This window comes from Wyeomyia smithii, chromosome 1 (assembly GCF_029784165.1).
Source record: "Wyeomyia smithii strain HCP4-BCI-WySm-NY-G18 chromosome 1, ASM2978416v1, whole genome shotgun sequence".
NCBI classification, from domain to species: domain Eukaryota; kingdom Metazoa; phylum Arthropoda; class Insecta; order Diptera; family Culicidae; genus Wyeomyia; species Wyeomyia smithii.
The window spans coordinates 96,705,147-96,725,361 of NC_073694.1; the positions used below are offsets into that span (position 1 = coordinate 96,705,147).

A 20,215-nucleotide genomic window follows, 5' to 3' on the forward strand; every position below is an offset into this window, starting at 1 on the left:
TAGCATTTCACACTGCCTGTCCGACGTTCCATAAGTCTGTTTTATTCTTTGGATGATGCTTTGCAACCTAGACTTTCCCAATCTTCCATAGAATTTCTAAAGGATTTAAATTAAAAGTCTGCGCTGGTCAAACTAATAATTTTATATTTTCGTTTGAAAATCATTTTCTTGTTTTCAATGCTGTATGTTTAGGATCGTTACTCTCCAACGAAGAAGCATGTTTTCTTTGGCATACGGAAGCATTGCGCTACGTAAAATATCTACACAGTCGTTGATATTCATAGTTTATGTTATAAAATCAATGGGTTCCATACCAGCATCAGAAAACAGTATTATACCGTTTTGTGGTCACTTCCAAATTTTACTACTTTCGTGGTTAATTGTGCTTTGAAGGCAGTTTTGACCGGTCTTCTCATCAGCTGCTGACCGTTTGAAACAAAAAGGTTGAATTTCGACTCATCCGACCAAAACACGATGTGCCCTTTAGTTGCACCCTAATCTAAAAACTTTTTAGAAAATTCAGTTCTTGCCAAAATGTGTCGCTTTTGAAGTAGAATAAAGTTTCCTGTGTACCTAGGTGGTCGATTTTGCTTCCATATGTCGAAGAAAACATGCCACTTTGCTGGATCTCTATGCAGTATAACGATCCTAAACATACAGTATTGAAAACACGAAGATGATTTTTAAACGAAAAAATTAAATTATTAGTTTGACCAGCGTAGACTCCTAATATAAATCCTTTAGAAATTCTATGGATGATTGGGAATGTCTAGGTTTCAAAGCATCATCCAAAGAATGCATGCCACTTTGCTGGATCTGCCACTTTGCTGGATCTCTATGCAGTATAACGATCCTAAACATACAGTATTGAAAACACGAAGATGATTTTTAAACGAAAAAATTAAATTATTAGTTTGACCAGCGTAGACTCCTAATATAAATCCTTTAGAAATTCTATGGATGATTGGGAATGTCTAGGTTTCAAAGCATCATCCAAAGAATAAAACAGACTTATGGAATGTCTTACAGGCAGCGTGAAATGCTAGTCCAATTCTACTCGTGAAAACCGGGTGGTAAACATACCACGAAGATTGAATATGGTTTTACAAAACACAGGTCAAACCACAAAATATTGGAAGTGAGTTTTGTAACGTAAAAGGTCACTTTGCTAACGATATGTAGAGAAATAAAGCTAATTTGAATTGTTTTGTACATAAATTTCAATAGTGTATTTATTTTTTTCGCCACTCTAAAAACACTAACTCACGCAAAAAAATTTTGGAATCAGCGACAAAGAAATTTCTCCAGTTATTTCTCCGTTTCTCTTTAAAAAAGAGCGTCTGCAGATCGTAAAGACGCAACATAACATCGTACAACAATTAAAATCAGTGCGCAAATACGAAAAATTATCCAACACTGCAAGTGTATTTATTTTTTTCTCCATGACTGTATCTCGGGCCCAGTCCTATATAACATTTCTACTTCTGATCTTCCTGATTTAACACCAGAATGTGAGAAATCTCTGTTTTGTGACGATACAAGCATTTCCATAAAAGGAAAAAGCCTTCGTGTCATATGCAGTAGGCTGCAAAAAAGTCTAGATATATTTTCTTCGTACTCGCAGAAATGGAAGATTTCTCCCAATGCATCAAAAATACAATTAATTATTTTTCCTCGTAAACCAGGAGTTTCTTTTCTCAAACCCACCAATAATCATGTTTTTAAGATGAACGGTGCAATCTTGAATTGGTCTGACCAAGTTAAAGATTTAGGGCTATCGCTATTGCAAAACTTGACCGAATGGGTTTTGGAGGCAATATTTTACGTTGGCTTCAGTCATATCTTGCGGACCGCCGCATCGCTGTTAAAATCGGAGACAACCGATCGAAAAAATTTCATGCTGCTTCCGGAATTCCACAAGGTAGTCATCTTGGGCCGTTAATTTTCCTTTTGTACTTTAATGATGTCAATTGCGTACTTAACGGTCCCAGGTTATCTTCTGCTGACGACATGAAAATATATGCCGAAGTCAGATGCTCTCAATTTACAACATGAATTTGAAAATTTTGCTAAATGGTGTGATATAAATAGGATGACTTTGAACTCTGATAAATGTTCTGTGATTTCGCTGACCAGGAAAAAGCGGCCTATAATGTTCAACTATCACTTGGGTGCAGTACCAATTAAACGAGAAGGATGCGTGAAGGATTTGGGAGTCTGGATCGATAGTCAACTCACATTCAAGGAGCATATATACTACACTGTTGCTAAAGCTTTTCGAAATTTAGGACTGATTATGAGAATGGCCAAGAATTTCACAGACGTGTCCTGTTTAAAAAGCTTATATTGCTCATTAGTCCGTTCGACGCTAGAATACTGTTCGGCAGTGTTGAACCCTCATTACCTCAATGGTGTTAATAGAATCGAGGCAATTCAACGAAGATTTGTTCGTTTCGCTCCTCGTCATCTACCATGGAGTGATCCTCACCAGTTGCCAAGTTACGAGAATCGGGCGCAGCTCATCGGTCTCGACTCTTTGCAAGTAAGACGGAATCTTTCGCGCGCTATGGTATTTGCCGACACCCTCATGGCGCAAACTGACTGTGCTGTACTTCTGGGTAATATCGACATAAACGTGAATTCCCGAATTGTTCGAAACATCCCTTTTCTACGAGTTCCTTTTTCGTCGCACAAACTATGGGGCAAACGGAGCTCTCATCGGACTACAACGTGTTTTCAACAGTGTCTCAACCGGGTTTCACTATCACCTCCCTCGCACTAGGATTGGACGTAATTTTTTAAGTATATTAAGACACAATCATTAGGGCCAGATAGAGTCTGTTGATTTTTTGTGTAAATAAATAAATAAATAAATTTAAGATGCAAGTAAATCTTACCTTCAAGGAGCACATTGAGAATATCCAAACAAAGTGCAATAAATATATAAAATGTTTGTATCCTCTAATCAACAGAAATTCTAGACTTTGTCTCAAGAATAAACTGTTAATTTACAAACAAATATTTAGACCAGCAATGTTATATGCTGTCCCCATCTGGACAAGTTGTTGTACAACCAGAAAGAAAATGCTTCAAAGGATTCAGAACAAACTTCTGAAATTGAAATTGAAGCGTCCTCGCTGGTTTAGCACGAATGAACTACACAGGCTTACTATTGTGGAAACATTAGAAAATATGTCAAACCAAATTATCGATAAGTTCCGACAAAAATCGTTGCAATCCTCAATTACAACGATTAGCTCACTTTATAGTCAGTAAGATAGGTGTAAGATTAGATTAAAGTTTAATTTAAAATACCTTTTTATTTCTTGACAAGTAAGTTTACAGTTTTCCTACAATTATATTCACTTAACTGCGGAAGCAATTACAATATTTTAATGAAATAAAACTTAAAATATATGTAATAGTGTTGATATGTCACCGTTTGTGGCAGAACACACAATAAAAATTCTGAATAAATATTAGTAAATAATTAATTCATCCCAAAACATCCCCCGCAAATCGAGTTCGGTTGATAAATATCGTGATTGATTTGATAGCTACACAATGTATACCTCTCAAAAAATCGCATCTTTCGGAGTGTGTTTGCTTTTTCGAGAGTATTCGGGATTGGACATAAACAAATATTTAAACATTTGGTTTCATCGGCTGGTGAATGGTTGACGCGCGCCTCTCGTATAAATTCGCGGTGACTGAAATTAAGGATACCTCGTTCGTCTTCGTAATGAGCTTACTTCACACGCAACATAGTTCGATTTCGTCACTTAGGGCATCTTCAGCGGTGGTCCAAATCGTTGTTTTGTTCCATTTTTTTGGAACAAACTCAAATTCACTGCTGCACCGGTGGTGTAAATTTTGTTTTATACCAGATCTAAATTGAAAAAATTTGTTTAGGATATTTGCATCCTAATTTGGATTTCTTGAGTTAGCGATGGCTGGCTGGGAAAACCCAGTCAGGTCGCAATAAACAGACTCTTTTTGAGTGGTCGATGGGCCAATTGGACTAGGTCCGAAAGCGTCGAGCTCTTAAGTCAGGATGATCTATTATCGGTAATTACATGGGTTTTTATACATATTTAGATTTCGTAACTTATATGTGCCAGAAAGGGTGCTGTAGAGAATAAAAGAGACATGAGACGGCTGAAGTGACCAATACCCGAAATTGCTTATTCTTACTTTATTGACCGTATGTTAAGCGCCTGAGTTTGTTATTTGATGCCTCCGCGTTGCATGCTATCGGCCCTAGCGCGTCGCAAGTAGGTGGAAACGAAAGCGATAGATCGATGCAACTTGGTGACGAGTGTTTTCCAGTTGTGTTGTTTATTATTGCATAACTATGCGTTTTGTGTTTTGGTCGTTGCTTCGGTGCTGGTCGAGTAAATTAGTTTGTTTTCATTGGATTTATATTTTTATGACACTACTCTTTTTATGGTATGCTACACCATCCCCCTTTGGGAGAATAATGTAATGGAATGAAATTATTCTGTGAAAAAAAGTCTTTCTCCAGTTGTCTCTTACAGAATTTTGATGTTGTGTTTTGTGTTTGTTACAGTGGTTTACTTACACTCTCTTTTTTTCATTTTATTTGTACTTATACATAGGTTTTTTGTGTGTGGTAATTATATGAATTGTTGCTCAGGCTTTCATTATTCTATTCATATGGACTGTCATTGTTTTTCCTGTGGTTATATTTGTTATCTTGCAATTTGGCTCTTCTATTGCGGTTATTGTGTATGGTTCTAAATAGTATGCATCTAATTTTTTTCTTGCTTCGTTTTTCACATATACTTTGTCGTTTATTGTTAGTTGAATTGGATATATAGTTGTATCAAAATTTTCTTTTCGTTTTTCTTTTTGCCAAATTAATTTTTGTCTTGCTGATTGGTGGGATGTTTTGAGTTTATATTGTAATTCGTTCTTGTAAGAGTCGAAGTTGTAGATTGGTCCGTTGTTAGTTTCAAGTAAATCTTGTGGTAGATTGGCTAGTTTTCCGAAGATTAACTCGAATGGTGTGTATTTATGGTCCGTATGTGGTGTCGTGTTATATGTGAATTCGTAGTATTTTGTCCAGTCATCCCAATCGGTTTGGTGCTCGTTGGTGAAAGATCTCAGATATTCGTTAAGACATCTGTGGTTTCTCTCCAAGGCTCCAATCGATTGTGGGTGATATGGTGTTGAAAATGTTTGTTTTATTTTTAGTAGTTTGCAGATTTGTTCAAGCACCTCATTGTTATATTCAGTACCTTGATCAGATCGCAAACCCATGAAATTTCCGTAGATCAGAATAAATTTTTCTATTAATGCCTTTGCTATTGTTTTTGCTTCCTTGTTTTCAATTGGTATCAAGGATATGTATTTTGTTAAATCGCACTGAATGGTAATGCAGTATCGATTGTTGTTAATTGTTCTGGGTAAGGGTCCTACTGTGTCTATGGAAATGATTTCGAAAGCAGTGGACGGTGTCGTTGTTATTGCCATCGGTTGCTTTGTGTGTCTTATTACTTTATTTTTCTTGCACAATTTGCACGCGTTCACGAATTGGGCAATAGTTTGTTTCATTTTATACCATCTATATTTCTCTCGGAGTCTAAGGTACAGGCGATGTTGTCCTATATGACCTCCTGTTGGTGTATTATGATGGTTGTATAAAATGGTTTGGATATCTTCCGTATTGTTTATAAGGATTGGTTCTTTGTATATAATTATTTTTAGTTTCTTTAATGTTTCGTTCGCAATCTTTTTGAATAGATTGACTGGTATCAGTTTAAAAATTATATCGTCTTCTGATATTGCTACTTTATTTGCGCATATTCCTTTTACTTTTGCTTCGATTTCTGGAAGAGCAAGCTTTAATGTGACTTCCATTTTTAACCTTTTGTTGCACTAATGCCGGAAGGGTATTGTTCATTGTATCATTTTTCGATTTTGCTTCTTTATTTGCGCTACTTTGTTTCGACTTGCTTTCAATTCCTAGGAGAGCAAGCTCTGATGCTTGACTTCCATTTCTAACCTCTTGGTGCACAAATGCATGAAGGGTTCTGTTTCTGTTTGAAATTATGTATTTAATTATGTGTTTCTCTACGGCTGTCGACAGTTTCATTACCTTTTTTATTTCCGTAGGATTATTTGTTTCGTAGCATAAGAGTTGAACAGGCGCTTCAATTTCCTTTATTTCTTCATTGTTGTGCTTCTTGATGTTTATTTTATTTTTTGTCATTGACCTAGTGTTAACTAGAAACATATTTTTATTTTTTAATTCTTCCGATGTAGTAACTATACGCGATAGTGCGTCGGCTGCTACATTTTCCTTACCTTTAATATATACAACATCGTAATCGAACTCTTCTAAGTCGATACGAACTCTTGTTAACTTAGAAGTGGGATTTTTCATCCCGAAAAGGTAAACTAACGGTCTATGATCCGTTCTTACCGTGAATTTCTTACCGTATAAGTATGCTTTAAAATAATTCATTGCCCAGTGTATGGCTAATAATTCTTTCAGGATTGTAGGTTTGTTTTTTTCTGCTTGGGTAAAACTTCTACTTGCGAATGCTATTGCTTTATCTTCGTTGTTGCTAATTTGTGACAACACTGCGCCACATCCGACGTCAAATGCGTCAGTGGTAAGTGTGAATTCTTTTGTGAAATCAGGGTATTGTAAGATTTGTGGTGACATCAGTTGATGTCTTAAGGTGTCAAAAGCAATTTGACGTTCTACTGTCCATTCGAAGGTTATATTTTTTTTCATTAATTGATTTAAGGGATTGGCAATTTGAGCAAAATCTTTAATAAATTTGCGATAGTAGTTGCAAAATGCAACAAATCTGCGCACGTCGTCAGCGTTTTTAGGAACAGGGTAATTTCTAATGGTTTCGAATTTTGAATCATCAGGCAATATTCCTTTATCCGTTATTCTGTGACCTAGGTAAGTCACTTCGGTTTTAAAAAATTTACATTTTGCGAGATTCAGTTTTAGCTCGTATTGTCTCAAGCGGTCGAATACTACTTTTATATTTTGCAAGTGGTGCCTCTCAGAGCATCCGATTACGACTATGTCGTCGATATAAATGAAAGCACGCTCTGGCGTAAGTCCAGCCATTGCGATTGTCATCATCCTTTGGAAACTGTTTGGGCTAATATTTAGTCCGAATGGCAGTCTTTTAAATTGGTAATGCCCTGAATTTGTTGAAAATGCTGTACATCGTCTGGAATCCTTATCTAATGGGATTTGGTGAAAGCCAGACATTAAATCTAGTGTACTAAAATATTTAGCTCTACCGAGTTGATCCAAAATGCTGTCTATTCTCGGCAAAGGGAATTTATCTGGCAATATTTTCTTGTTTAGTTGGCGAAAATCAATAACCAGACGCCATTTCTTGTCTGAATCCTCCGATTTCTTTGGTACTAAAAGTATCGGTGAATTGTATGACGAAACTGAGGGTTCTATTATTTCCTCTTTTAGCAAGTTTTTTATTTGTTTTTCGATTTCCTCTCCTTGCGCGTGTATTGTTTTGTAGTTTGGTATGTATACAGGAACTTTATCATTTACATTGATGTCCTGTGTGTAAAAATTATTAGTTGACAATTTGTCTCCCGGTAAGCAAAAAATGTCTTCGTAGTCAATTATTAGTTTTTCGAGTTCGTTTCTCGTGTTTCCGGGAATTGGTCCGGATTGAAGTTCGCTCAGTATTGTTTTTCTTCTTTTTTTGTTTATTGGTTGCTTGTTTCTTTGTATTCAGGGGTTCGAAATCTTTAAGTGGTTTTAATTCGGGTTTGAAATTTGAATATGCAATGTATACTTCTTTGTTGGTGGTGTTGATAAATTGAAAAATAGGCTGTTTTGCTGATATAATTGTACTTCCGCAGAAAATTCCTGGTTGAATTTCCTGTGATAGTGCCACCATGTCTTCTGTTAAATTTATGCTCGGGATGTAGCGTACTACTTCGTGTCGGGGTGGGAGAAAAATGTTTTGTCGGAAATTATCTTCTATTGGGATTTCAACATCATGATTATTTATTGAAAACGTGAGCAACCATGGCTCATAATCTATTTTGCATCTATGTGTCGCTAGAAAATCTCTTCCTATAATTTCGTCGGTTGGGATCGGGTATTCGTTACCGACGATGTGAAATTTTTGCTGAATCTGGTTCTTGTTTACTAATATATTGGAAAAAGTGCTCCCGTGCGAATATACTTTATTATGTCCTATCCCTGAGATGCTGCATTTCTCCTCTGGGTAGTTTAACTTTGTTTGATTTAATAATAGATATATCTGATCCACTATCTACGATAAAAGTACAAGGTGCATCTGACATGTCAACCTCTAGCTGTATAAAATTTGAGATGGACGCATTTATTGTGTATGCGGTCCATCTCTGTTTCCTAAAAAATCACTCGTTTGTGTGTATTGCTGTTCTGGCTGGTTTCGTGGTGTTTCGCTCATTTGGAAGGTGGATTGCTGTGGGTCGTTATCGAAACTTTCTGGGTAGTGCTGGGTTTGAAAAAATGTTCTGAAGTCAGGTGTATTTTGATGGGGCCCTCTGTGGTATGGATAGCGCTGATATCCGGTAGGATATCGCTGATATCCTCTCCCTCTGTTTGTATTTCCCCGATATTGGTAGTTTGTTGGTTGTTGTTGCGGTAGGAATCTTGGTTGGTTTTGGAAACCTCTATATCTTTCGTGTTGTTCTGGCGGGAACCTCATTTGGTTTTGGAAACCTCTGTTTCCGCGAGCATTACCCCGGTACTGTTGGTATGTTCCACGGGAGTGTTGATAAAATATTTTCGCGTCTGTGTTGGGACTTGTTGTGGTGGCAATTTTTGTATTGCAGCGTGTATGTTTGAAAAATTTCCCGCTTTGAGTATGATTTTGTTATCGTTGTTGTAAATAGAATTTATAAGTGTTTCCACCCCGCTTTTAGTAGCCATTTGGTTAGCTTTTTCGGTTGGGATTTTCTCTTCTATATATTTTGTGGCGAGTTGTAGAGTGAGTTTCTCTACCTCGTCACACAGGTCGCTTATTGTGCCTGTTTGTTTGAGGGCTTTCAATTTGCCTCCTATTTGGTCGGATGTCACTTTAGAGGAACAATGTTCCGTTATTTTGGTAATAAGTTGAGTGATATTCTCGACTCCTGTAATCGTCTGTCGGGCTTTGCCTGTCAATCTTGTTTTAATAAATTTTAAAATTGTTTCGTGTGCTGTGGTTTTTTGTGCCGTGGTTGCTTCACTAAAATCTTCGTCAACAGTGTCTATGAAGAGACTTACTGCGTCGAGAAAAGCGTTTAGGTTATCTGGGGTCCCGTCGTAAATTTGAATGAGGGATGTCCCCAGTTTGATATCGACCTTAGGTGCCATTTTTGTGACGATTTGTGTGCTTATTGTAGATTTTTCTTTTGAAATGTTTATATCGCTATTCGCACTGTGAATGCGGGTTGGTATTTTTAATAAAAAGGTTTTCCTGGGAGTATCAGGTTCACTGTCGTATTCCCTATAAATAATTTGCGTGTTATTCAAAATTACTATACATTTGTTGTAGATTTCTTTTAGGTTTGCGTAGTGTTCGCACTCTTCGTTCCATTTAGCCGTTCCTATTCTGTTTTCTAAGGAATTTATTATTCTCTTATATTCCCTGAATAGCTCTTGTAATTGAGAGGTTTTGAATTCTATACCTTGTAGGGTTCTTGCTCTCGATCTACTTTTGTTCAAGTTTATGTATTCCTTTTTTATAAATGACTTTATTTGCTTTAGACGTTTCATCCGTCGATTTATAGTAATAGTTATAAGTCGATTCCTTTCTTGTCGAGTTAGTCATTTAAAGTCATAAAAGGCTCTTCTTTAATAGTCCCCTGAATATAATAAGCTGAGAGTGTGTATGTAGATCGTAAACACCGTTTTCAGTCGTGTAGGAACAGTATATTTTTCATCATGAAAATATTTTTGATCGTAAAAGACTTTCAATTTTAAAAGTAAATATTTGAAGGCTATAACTAATTCGTCTTCGGTTTGGCTAGAGAACTTTTACTCACTTTATCAGGATTTTGCGTTTCTTCTTTTTGGTGGTTACTCTTCTAGTTGCTGCTACTATGTTTTTGTGGCTGTTGATGCTGTCGTTATGTTTTTTTTTTTGTAGTTTCGGCGGCAGTGGTGTTGCTGCTGTTGTTGATATGTGTTGTTGCTGGTTTGTAACTGCCTCTGCTGATTGCGCTGCTTCTCTTGTCGATTCTCGTGAAGCGAATTTTTCTTGCTGGTTCGCCGACGGGTTTTTTCAGCTGACTTGCTAATATCCGTACGAGGTCCGCGTCGAACACACGTCGTATTCCCCACTGGTGTTAGTTTTGTTGATTAGCCGAGGTGCTTGCCTGCTGCCTGGCTGGTTCAGGTGGTGTCGATTTCCTTCGCTGGGTGATTTGGCTGCTTTTTGCCGCGTTTTGCCACCGGTGTATAGCCGCGAGTCTCCTCAAGTTTAATGACTCTAATAGCGGTCCGTGTTTGGTGTCCGTTATGCTGATCCGTTGTTTTGTCATTGGTGTGGCTCGATTGATGTGCCACGCGGTTGCTCTCGCTGTTTGTATACTAGTTGCTTTTGTTGTCAGTGGTGTATTTCAAACTACGTCCAGTTTGTCCATGCTTCTAGCCAACTTGAATGCGCGCTTGCGTTCCCTCCTTTTTAGCATCGAGTATAGTGTAAGCATAAGTTGTATAATTACCGTAGCTGTAATGATGTATATCAGAATTTCGTGTTTCTCGAGTAATTCACTATGGTATCCTTGCGTGTTTACTATGCTTATCTGTGGGTCTCCGTTATGTGAGACTGACGATTTAGAGTTCTTTGTTCCCATTTTGTTACTGGGTTTAGTAAGCTATGCCTATGATTTGTCCGCCTATTTGGTTTTTGTTTGCTTCATGGTGGGTCATAATCCCCATCCTAGTGAAGATTATTAAGTGACCGGTTATTGTTGGTAACAATACTGCTGCCCACTTTGTCAGTTCATTTTTCTTAGTAGATATTGTTTCCATGAACGCACTAAAGTTCGTCGCACTTTTGTTGACTTGCACTAAGTTTTCGTGTTTTTCTTGCACTAGGTGTTCTTCTTGTAGTGCTTTAATAAGTTTTTTCACATGCACATTGTCTTCTAATTTTACGAGGGTGCCCGTTTGGCGAGCCTCTTCCAATTTGATTAGCGTATTCTTTACTAATACAGCCATCTTGGGTTATCCATGGTAATGGTGTTGTTGCGAGGCACTGATTATGGTATCCATTCTGCTTAGTTTGTAGCACTGCTGTGTATCCACAGTTAAGTATAAATTTTTGTAACCAGTCCCTCAAAGTTCACTTACACAGATTTCTGATTTTCGTTTCACTTCTTGATGGCCCACTCTTTTTTTGGTGTTTCCATTCTTCATAAAGGCACAGTTTTTGTCACTTAATTGATGCTTTTCTAAATTGTATGTTATCTCGCACTTTATCAATTTTAGTTTTTTTTTTCGCACGCACCTCTTCTTATGCGCAAGTGTCCGCGACAATTCTGCTGTTTTTCTTCCTTAAAACTTTTATTTTCAGCTACAGGAATTTACACTGTTCGCGCGTTTCGCGAACTTCTCTGCAATTCGGTGATTTGCAGGTTTTTAACCGACGGTCGCCATTTAGGATATTTGCATCCTAATTTGGATTTCTTGAGTTAGCGATGGCTGGCTGGGAAAACCCAGTCAGGTCGCAATAAACAGACTCTTTTTGAGTGGTCGATGGGCCAATTGGACTAGGTCCGAAAGCGTCGAGCTCTTAAGTCAGGATGATCTATTATCGGTAATTACATGGGTTTTTATACATATTTAGATTTCGTAACTTATATGTGCCAGAAAGGGTGCTGTAGAGAATAAAAGAGACATGAGACGGCTGGAGTGATCAATACCCGAAATTGCTTATTCTTACTTTATTGACCGTATGTTAAGCGCCTGAGTTTGTTATTTGATGCCGCGTTGCATGCTATCGGCCCTAGCGCGTCGCAAGTAGGTGGAAACGAAAGCGATAGATCGATGCAACTTGGTGACGAGTGTTTTCCAGTTGTGTTGTTTATTATTGCATAACTATGCGTTTTGTGTTTTGGTCGTTGCTTCGGTGCTGGTCGAGTAAATTAGTTTGTTTTCATTGGATTTATATTTTTATGACACTACTCTTTTTATGGTATGCTACATTTGAAACTGGTATACGTTTTGGTCTATTTTTGTCACTTTTTAGAACAAGAAATAGATCGTTCTAAAACCCTTTGTACGCTGCCAATAGGTGAGTAAAATGTCATATTTCAATTGAATACCTCATTTTTGGCTATTTCCATATAAGCGTTTTGCGAGTGTGGGGGAATAAACAAAACAAAGATTTTTTATGACAACTCGCAATTCATTTTTGTGGCTTTTCTGAAGCAGAATATGAACAAGTTTGTCGTCATCCAGCATGGGGTATTGAATTGTTGACCGTGTGACAGATGTCAGCGGTTTAAAACAACAAGATATACAACACCGGTGCGGAGAACGAAGAGTTGGTCTATATTAGCTGGTTCTATTTAGGTTTCGCTGGTGTAAATCTAGTATAAAGTTGTTTCAAAAATAGACCACCGCTGAAGATGCCCTCCGCGGTGATACAACCTTCTCCGACACCAACGGCTGTTACACTTCCTTCCTTACAATATCTTTTCTTACCCTAACGATCGTAAGGACGTGGTCAGTGCCGTTATCGATCTATACAAAGCGGTAGTTACTGGATTGTTGTACACTGAAGATGGTAAACTAATCCCAAGCAGTCATTTACGTGATTCCTTGTGCAATTTCACTAGCTCAGATCGATCACGGAGGAGCAAGTGCGAAATGTGCAGTCGTTCAAGCTCAAGCTATATTGTGACCATGCGTTTTGAAGTACTTTTAGTGTAAAATAATACCACAAAATTTTAGAAAAGTCCATCAATTCTAGCAGGAATTATTGCACTTTTTATAATTTGGACGTTTTTGGACATATCATTTTCAAGGTTGTTTTAACCCCACTTAACCTCAATAAAAAAAATTTTGCAAAATTCCCTACCTTGAATAGACAAACAAACGCGGAAAATTTCAGCCCAATCGGAGAACATCAAAACAACATGCGGTTGCGCCTCTCGCGAACTGGCTCTCAATATAGACTGTTCCGAAAATTATAAATACATCTTTCTTGAATAAAACAAAAAAATACAGGATTTTTCGGGTCATTTTATTCTGAAATATAGATAATAAGTGTTTTCTTTCCAGTTTCAATTCAAGTTGGGATTATTTTTCGTAGGATACGCGAGTTCTCTAACTTCTCTCTTAACACTACTCATAAGCTTTTGTACAGTGTGTTCTCCGACTATTTTTACCACTTTAAGCCGATCTTTTTTAAATTTTTCAACATTGTCCGCTGGTTTGACATGTTTCCTCAACTTTGCCTTGGTCGAAGCCCAAAAAGTTTCAATAGGACGAATTTCAGGGCAGTTTGGAGGATTCATCTCCTTTGGGACACATGTGACATTATTTGTTTTATACCACCCTAGTTCATCCTTAGAGTAATGGCAGGAAGCAAGATCGGGCCAAAAGATTTGAGGATTGTTATGCTGCTTAACCATGGGTAACAACCTTTTCTGCAAACATTCTTTCACGTAAATTTTGCCATTCATTGTGTCATTCGTAATGAATGGACGAGATACTTTCCCACATTCACAAATGGCCTGCCAAACCATTACCTTCTTGCCGTATTTTTCGGTGCAAATGGCTTTCACTGGTCCAGGGACATCCTTTCCTTTCGGTGATGTATAAAATTGCGGTCCTGGCAGAGTCTTACAGTCCAGTTTTATGTAGGTTTCGTCATCCATGATAACACACCCCATTTTTTTGGTCAGAAGTTTGTCATAAAGCTTCCGAGCTCTCGGTTTCACAGATTCAGCTTGTTTTGGATTTCGTTTTGGCTGCTTCTGCTTCCGACGGGTCTGCAGACCCATTCTTCCCTTGGCATGCATAACTTTACTCGCCGAGGTTCCAAGCTTTCTCGCCACATCTCGTACTGATACTGAAGGATGCCGCCTGTAGTATTCCTCAACCTTTTTGTCCATTGTGGGATCAACAGGCCCGGGTTTTCTACCACGTCTTGGGGCATTAGTAAACGTGCACTCTCCACAATACTACCGCAATGCGGTTTGAACTTCTTATGTTTGAATTTTCTTATAGAAAGACCACTCACGGTGCCCCATTTGTGCACAATTCGCTCTCTTTGCTCGGGAGAAAGGCCACGCATTTTCAAAATTTCGCACTAAATGTAAGAAAAAATGACAGCATCTGTTTCTTTTGGATGTAAACAACAGGACGCAGCCAACGTTTGGTTGAATACTGCACGTTATTTGAAATGACGGTTGATCGTAGGTGTATTTATAATTATCGGAACGGTCTATAGTTGTACCTCGTCATTAGCATTGTATTCAATTTGGTATATTTACAACTTTCTCTTTTACCAAGCTGTAAAAAACTATGTAACTTAACGCTCATGTTTTCCAGATTTCAGTTGTCTTGGCAATTGCAAAATAATGGAGAAACCAGTTGGCCAGTAGGATCTTACTTAAGAAGTGAATTAGACGATAGGAAGTATGATGTACCTTCTCTGGCACCAAATGATACTACTATAATCACAGTGGACGTAACAAGTCCACCCACGTTTGGATTTTTTACATCCAAATGGTTTCTCTGTACTCCCTATGGATCGCAATTTGGAGGTAAGCTGTTCATGTTCTTGTTTTTAAAATTAGTTGTCATAATAACTTTTAGTGAATAATAATTTTGCATGGCCAATCACAAATGGTGACTTCTCAACTGTGTTAAGAATTTGTAGTTTTAGTTGTTAAGATTTATTTGCTTTCGCAATTCAGGTCTGAATATCTAAAAATAGAGTTTTTTGTGGAACACCCATCCTTAAAATCAGTTTTTTGTCTATAACTTTTTCTATGATTGTCAAAACAATAAATTTTATAAAGTCTTGAGAGAATCTTAGTTGAATGAATAAAATCATGAAATATTTTGCATTGTTTTGACCATTACAGACAAAATTATAGACAAAAAACTGACTTTAAGGAAGGGTGTTCCACAAAAAACTCTATTTTGTCGTGTCCAACGTACAGATAGGACAGCGCAGTATTTACCAATTGTTTTTCTTTTAAAATTTTCCACAACTTTGCTGAAGGAAGCATAAAATTTTCCACAACTTTGCTGAAGGAAGCATTCTGGTATATTGAAAATTAGAAAAAAATATTTTTTTATCTAACTCCACCTAGATTGATCGAAAAACTAAAAACGCCAAAAGTAAGGCCTTGTTCTATGGAACAATTTTGCTGCAGATATTGAGTACATAAAATCAATTTTTCACAGTCAAATCTAGGACGATCACGATTTTTCGAGTTTAGACCACTGTGCACTGTGGGATTTTCAAATAAATCTTTCCATCAATTGTTAATGTCTTGAAATATAACCCTTGGAATGTGTAGAAACTATTTTGGAAGTTATTTCATAAAATGGTGGTTGAAAAACGCTCTTTTCAATGAGTATTTCGTCGTTTGTATATCACTTTTTTGTACTTTACGACCTTCAAAAGGGCATTACTCAAAAATGTACCGTACGAGATTTTGAAATTTTGACCAGACATTCTGAACGTCAAAACGAATCGAATGGTGTACTCAGATTCTATGGTGCATTTTCTTTATAATAGAGCAAAATCATTTCAAATCGCCTGGAAATACGCGAAAATTTAATCGACCATTTTTGATTTGAATGAAACTTTGCACACGTATTTGGCTTAGCAAACTGAGCATTTTTCACAGGTGGAGAGATTTTTTACACCCATGAGTTACATTCTAAAAGGGCGTATGCCTTTTGGCATAGGTTTTATTAGAAAGCATTGTAGCCCAGAAACCGTTGATTGTATAGAAAAACTGTATAGAAAAACTGTCTCACAATATAAAAATAGAAAAAACTTTGCAACAAAATATAACGTCGATGCAGAGTGGCATTCTTTGCGACTTCTCATGGTAAAGGCCCATGCGATGCAATTGGTGGCATATTAAAACGAATGGCAGGAAATGCAAGTTTAGCTAAAGAACATGAACATCCCATTACAAGCGCAAAAGAATTGTATGATTGGTCAAATCAGAAAAGTAATAAAAATTCATCAAAAATGTCATTTAGTTGGGTATCATATGAAGAATATGAACAAGGAGTAACAGAATGGAGCAATATTTTCAAAAAATCTATAATAATAGCTGCCACACAAAAGTATTACTCTTTTGTTCCGATTTCAGAAAATAAGATACAAACGAAGCTGTTTTCAAAAGATGATTTACTTATGATGTATATAAAATATAAGGTGAAACTAGTTCTGTAAAGTATCTATGTCATAAAAAAATATGTTCCTAAGATAATAAAACTCGCAAACAAATATTTGATTCTTATATATATTTATATCACTTAGAACATTTAACTCTTTTCTTGAGAACCGTTAGCCCAATCGTTTTGTTGTCAAAGAATGAATTGTTTATTTTTGATGAGGCATTCCAATGAACGTATGGTTTTTGCTGGAGAACCAAGGACAAATTAAAAAAAAATTAATAATTTATTGAGCTTAAATTTAAAATAACTCGAAAACCGATGCCTTTAGAATGTTTACTACCAAAGGCTTTTTGATTCAAAATGACTCTCTGCATCTTTTAAGGTCATCAGAATACAAATATTTTGGAAAATGTTTGAATTAGAATTTTTATAAAAAAATTAATGTACCATAAAAAATATTTTTCATTTCTCCATCCTGGACTTTTTTTTAAAAGTTGCGTATTAACGTCAAGTTTCTTTAAAAAAAAATAATTAAAAAATTCAACTCTTTTTTTTTAAATTGAAATTTAATGTTTATTTTAAATTTTTTAAGGTCAAAAACTTTTTTTTTTGTACAGTGTATATTTTTTTTATGGTGCATTTTCAATTCCCTACAACTCATTCTCAGACAGTTTTTCTATACTACCAACAGTTTCTGGGCTACAATGCTTCGAATAAAACCTATGTCAAAAGGCATACGCCCTTTTAGAATGTAACTCATGGGTGTGAAAAATCGCTCCATCTGTGGAAAATGCTCAGTTTGCTAAGCCAAATACGTGTGCAAAGTTTAATTCAAATAAAAAATGGTCGATCTTCGACCATCGGTGATTTGGCGCAATCTTGCTCAATAACGGTCTGTGGGAGCACCGTCTTTCATTATTGCCTGCTTTAGGCGGAGCGAGCAACATATAGCGAGTGTTTTACGAAAGAATCGTAAACGATAGCATTCGAGCGATCGCAACGATTCTTTCAAATGTTGGTTGCTTGGTGGCGGAATTCGGCCACTCCACGTCGTGCTTTCACCGTGATATACCACGATGATTCTTAGTGATTTCGAATATCACATGCTAATGCACCAAGCTACAATTTCCGTAAGCATTGATGTTACCTACTTGCTCCGGTAAGCAAACAGCTGAACGCAATCTAACGATCATTTGGATTCATAATTTTGTATCACTGGCGATAATATCCGGAGCGATTTGCGATAAGGGCGAAACAGGCAAAAGATAAACATTGGGGAATATCAGTTTGAAAATTTGCAAGTACATTTTCAAATCGTAATTTCAAAGGAAGTGACTAACATTAACATCAATACCAAAAATCGACGTAAAATAAACCTGGATTATAGTTTCCTAACAATACTACATTAAATTTGTGCGTTTATGGCTTCAATCTGCGCTTTTCTTCTAACCTTTTCCTAATGAGCCTTAAAGCATTCTGACAACGAGATACGCCCATCTCTCTCTCGCCTTGTTTTTATTTTTTCTTCAGTTGCGCCCCTTTAAATGCGCCTTTATTTTGAAAACAAAAGTTGATCCGCCCTTTACTGTCGCCTGTTTACGAAATATTTCGCAAATAAGCCCGTTGTTTCAAAACAATGTAAAGGGCCTAGTTCCAAAGTATCTTTTGTTTTGGGTAAACTGTTTTATCGCCCTTTACTAAAAACTTGATGCAAATAATTTTATCGATTTATACAAAAGAAAGGATTCTTGCCATGAATTGTGTGAGTCTTTTCGAAACCAATGGTGTAATAAAACGATTTGTTTACATTTTGTTAGTTGCACCCTAAACGCGAATCACTCCGGATATCTCATAGATTCTCGCGATATTATTGAATGCAAGTGAACTTGGATACAATGAATAGTATCGTGTTTGAAACATTCAGTCTTCTTCTATGGTATTCGGTACTATCAAAAGCGAAAAACAATCAACAACGTTTCTATAGAAAACTTGTACGCGAGTGGAAATAATTGAACGATAGCTGATGAATCAAGGAACACATTTGCATGGAATATTGCTAGTGAGTAAAAATTTCCATGCTTAATGGTGGCTAACTTATGCTTAAGATTTTTAGGCAAGGTTTCTAGATTATTATTATCTTCCGTTGCAAAATACGGTTGGTTCGGCTGGTTTGGATATTGGAGTTTAAATTTGTGCACCACCTGTGGGTTTGAATCACCAGCCGCTTTTGCTGTTCGGTCAGCTCTTTCATCTCAAACGTCATCGTCACAGAAGTTTGGTATGGGCCGCATCATGGTAGCAGGTACGATCATGGGCGTAGCCAGAGTTTCAAATAGGGGGGGGGGGGGGGGGGGCAAGATTTTCAAAATTTTAGAAGTAAAAAAATTGTATTTTGAAAAATAAAAAAATGTATTTTGAAAAAGAAAAAAAACCAACACTAAACTTATTTTTTTTATCAACACGTAACTAAACTAAACTGTAATTTAATTCAACAATAACAATGTCGTTAATGAAAAACAATAAAAATATCGTCAATTAAAAACCATCTTCCTTATACCCTCCACTAATCGCTCCAGCGCTAATTCAGTAAATTTTTCGCGATTGTTGTTAACCATCTGTCGATGAACACTAAGCAAGCGGAGAGCACTCAACCGCTGTTCAACCATTGTTGACCTCAGCCAAGTTTTCATCCGACGTAATGTGCTGAACGAGCGTTCAATCGTGCATGTTTTACATGGTAGAGCAAAACGATCAGTTGAACAGTTTTCGCTTGGCCGTTAAACTCAACTTTTACCGTTATTCCTCCTTCCTCCTTCAACTTGCTGCCATTAATCACTGCTAATTTCTTGTCGCACGTCTCTAATGGTATGTGATCGAATTCTCCCTCGTACATCTCCAAACTGATGACGGAAACTGCAGCGCCACAATCAACTTCCATTTTCAACCGCAAGCCGTCAACGTAAACGTTACGGAAACACGGTTCGTTGATTCTGTTAACTGATGATATCATCAAACAGTCCATGTCGTCGTCATCCGAGACGGATCTATTCAATCGACGTCTCAAACTTTTCTGATACTCGTTCAATTTTGGCTTTGCTGCTGGAGAATCGACAAACTTCACTGACTTTTTCTTGTTCTTCAAGTCGTAACAAAAACGACGTGTATGTCCACTTCTGCGACAGAAATTGCAAAACAGATTTCGTGACTTTGAAGCGGAACGATTTTTACGGTCAAACGAAACTGATCGGCTTCTGCTCCCACCTCTGCTAGGCTGATGACTCCGTCCACGCGAGCGATCTCGGAAATCAGACCGATTGTCCCGATTCCCAAGTCTGTTCAACACGCTCGTACGGCGCGAACTAGAATCTCGAGAGATTATTTTCACCCTCTCTCCTGCTGCTTCCGTATTCGTGATGAGTTTCTCCTTTTTCGCCAAGGTTAGATAGTCCTCATCAAACAAACGCCTTTGTAGCTCCTCATCGCGGATTCCACAAACCAACTTATCGCGAATCGCCATGTCTTTAAACTGTCCGAATTCACACAACTCTGCTTGGAGCTTAACAGCTAGTATGAAATCCACAGCTGTTTCATTCGGCCCTTGTTCGCGTTTGTAGAATCTGTAGCGATGGATCAAATCGCTTTCCGTCTTGTCATACCGTTTTTAAAGAGCATCCGTAATCTCCTTAAACGATAAAGCTTTCAAATCCTTGCCAAGGAAAAGAAGCTTTATCTCGCTGTAGACTTCCCTGCTACAGGTAGCGAGAAACGAAACTTTTTGCTCCGACGGATCAACCACTTTATGATGCGCAAACACCCAGTCCAACTGCTCCA

The 20,215-nt window shown here is 37.3% G+C and overlaps 1 protein-coding gene across 5 annotated transcripts in view; it reads left to right on the forward strand.

The window, feature by feature from the left end:
* Nucleotides 1–20,215, forward strand: part of LOC129717857 (protein ILRUN) — a 255,173-nt gene that overhangs the window by 21,476 nt on the left and 213,482 nt on the right. For all 5 annotated transcript variants that reach the window (XM_055668084.1, XM_055668100.1, XM_055668093.1 and 2 more), the window contains exon 4: nt 14,567–14,781. In XM_055668084.1, coding sequence (XP_055524059.1) covers nt 14,567–14,781 — 215 coding nt within the window. The remainder of the gene's footprint in view (nt 1–14,566; nt 14,782–20,215) is intronic.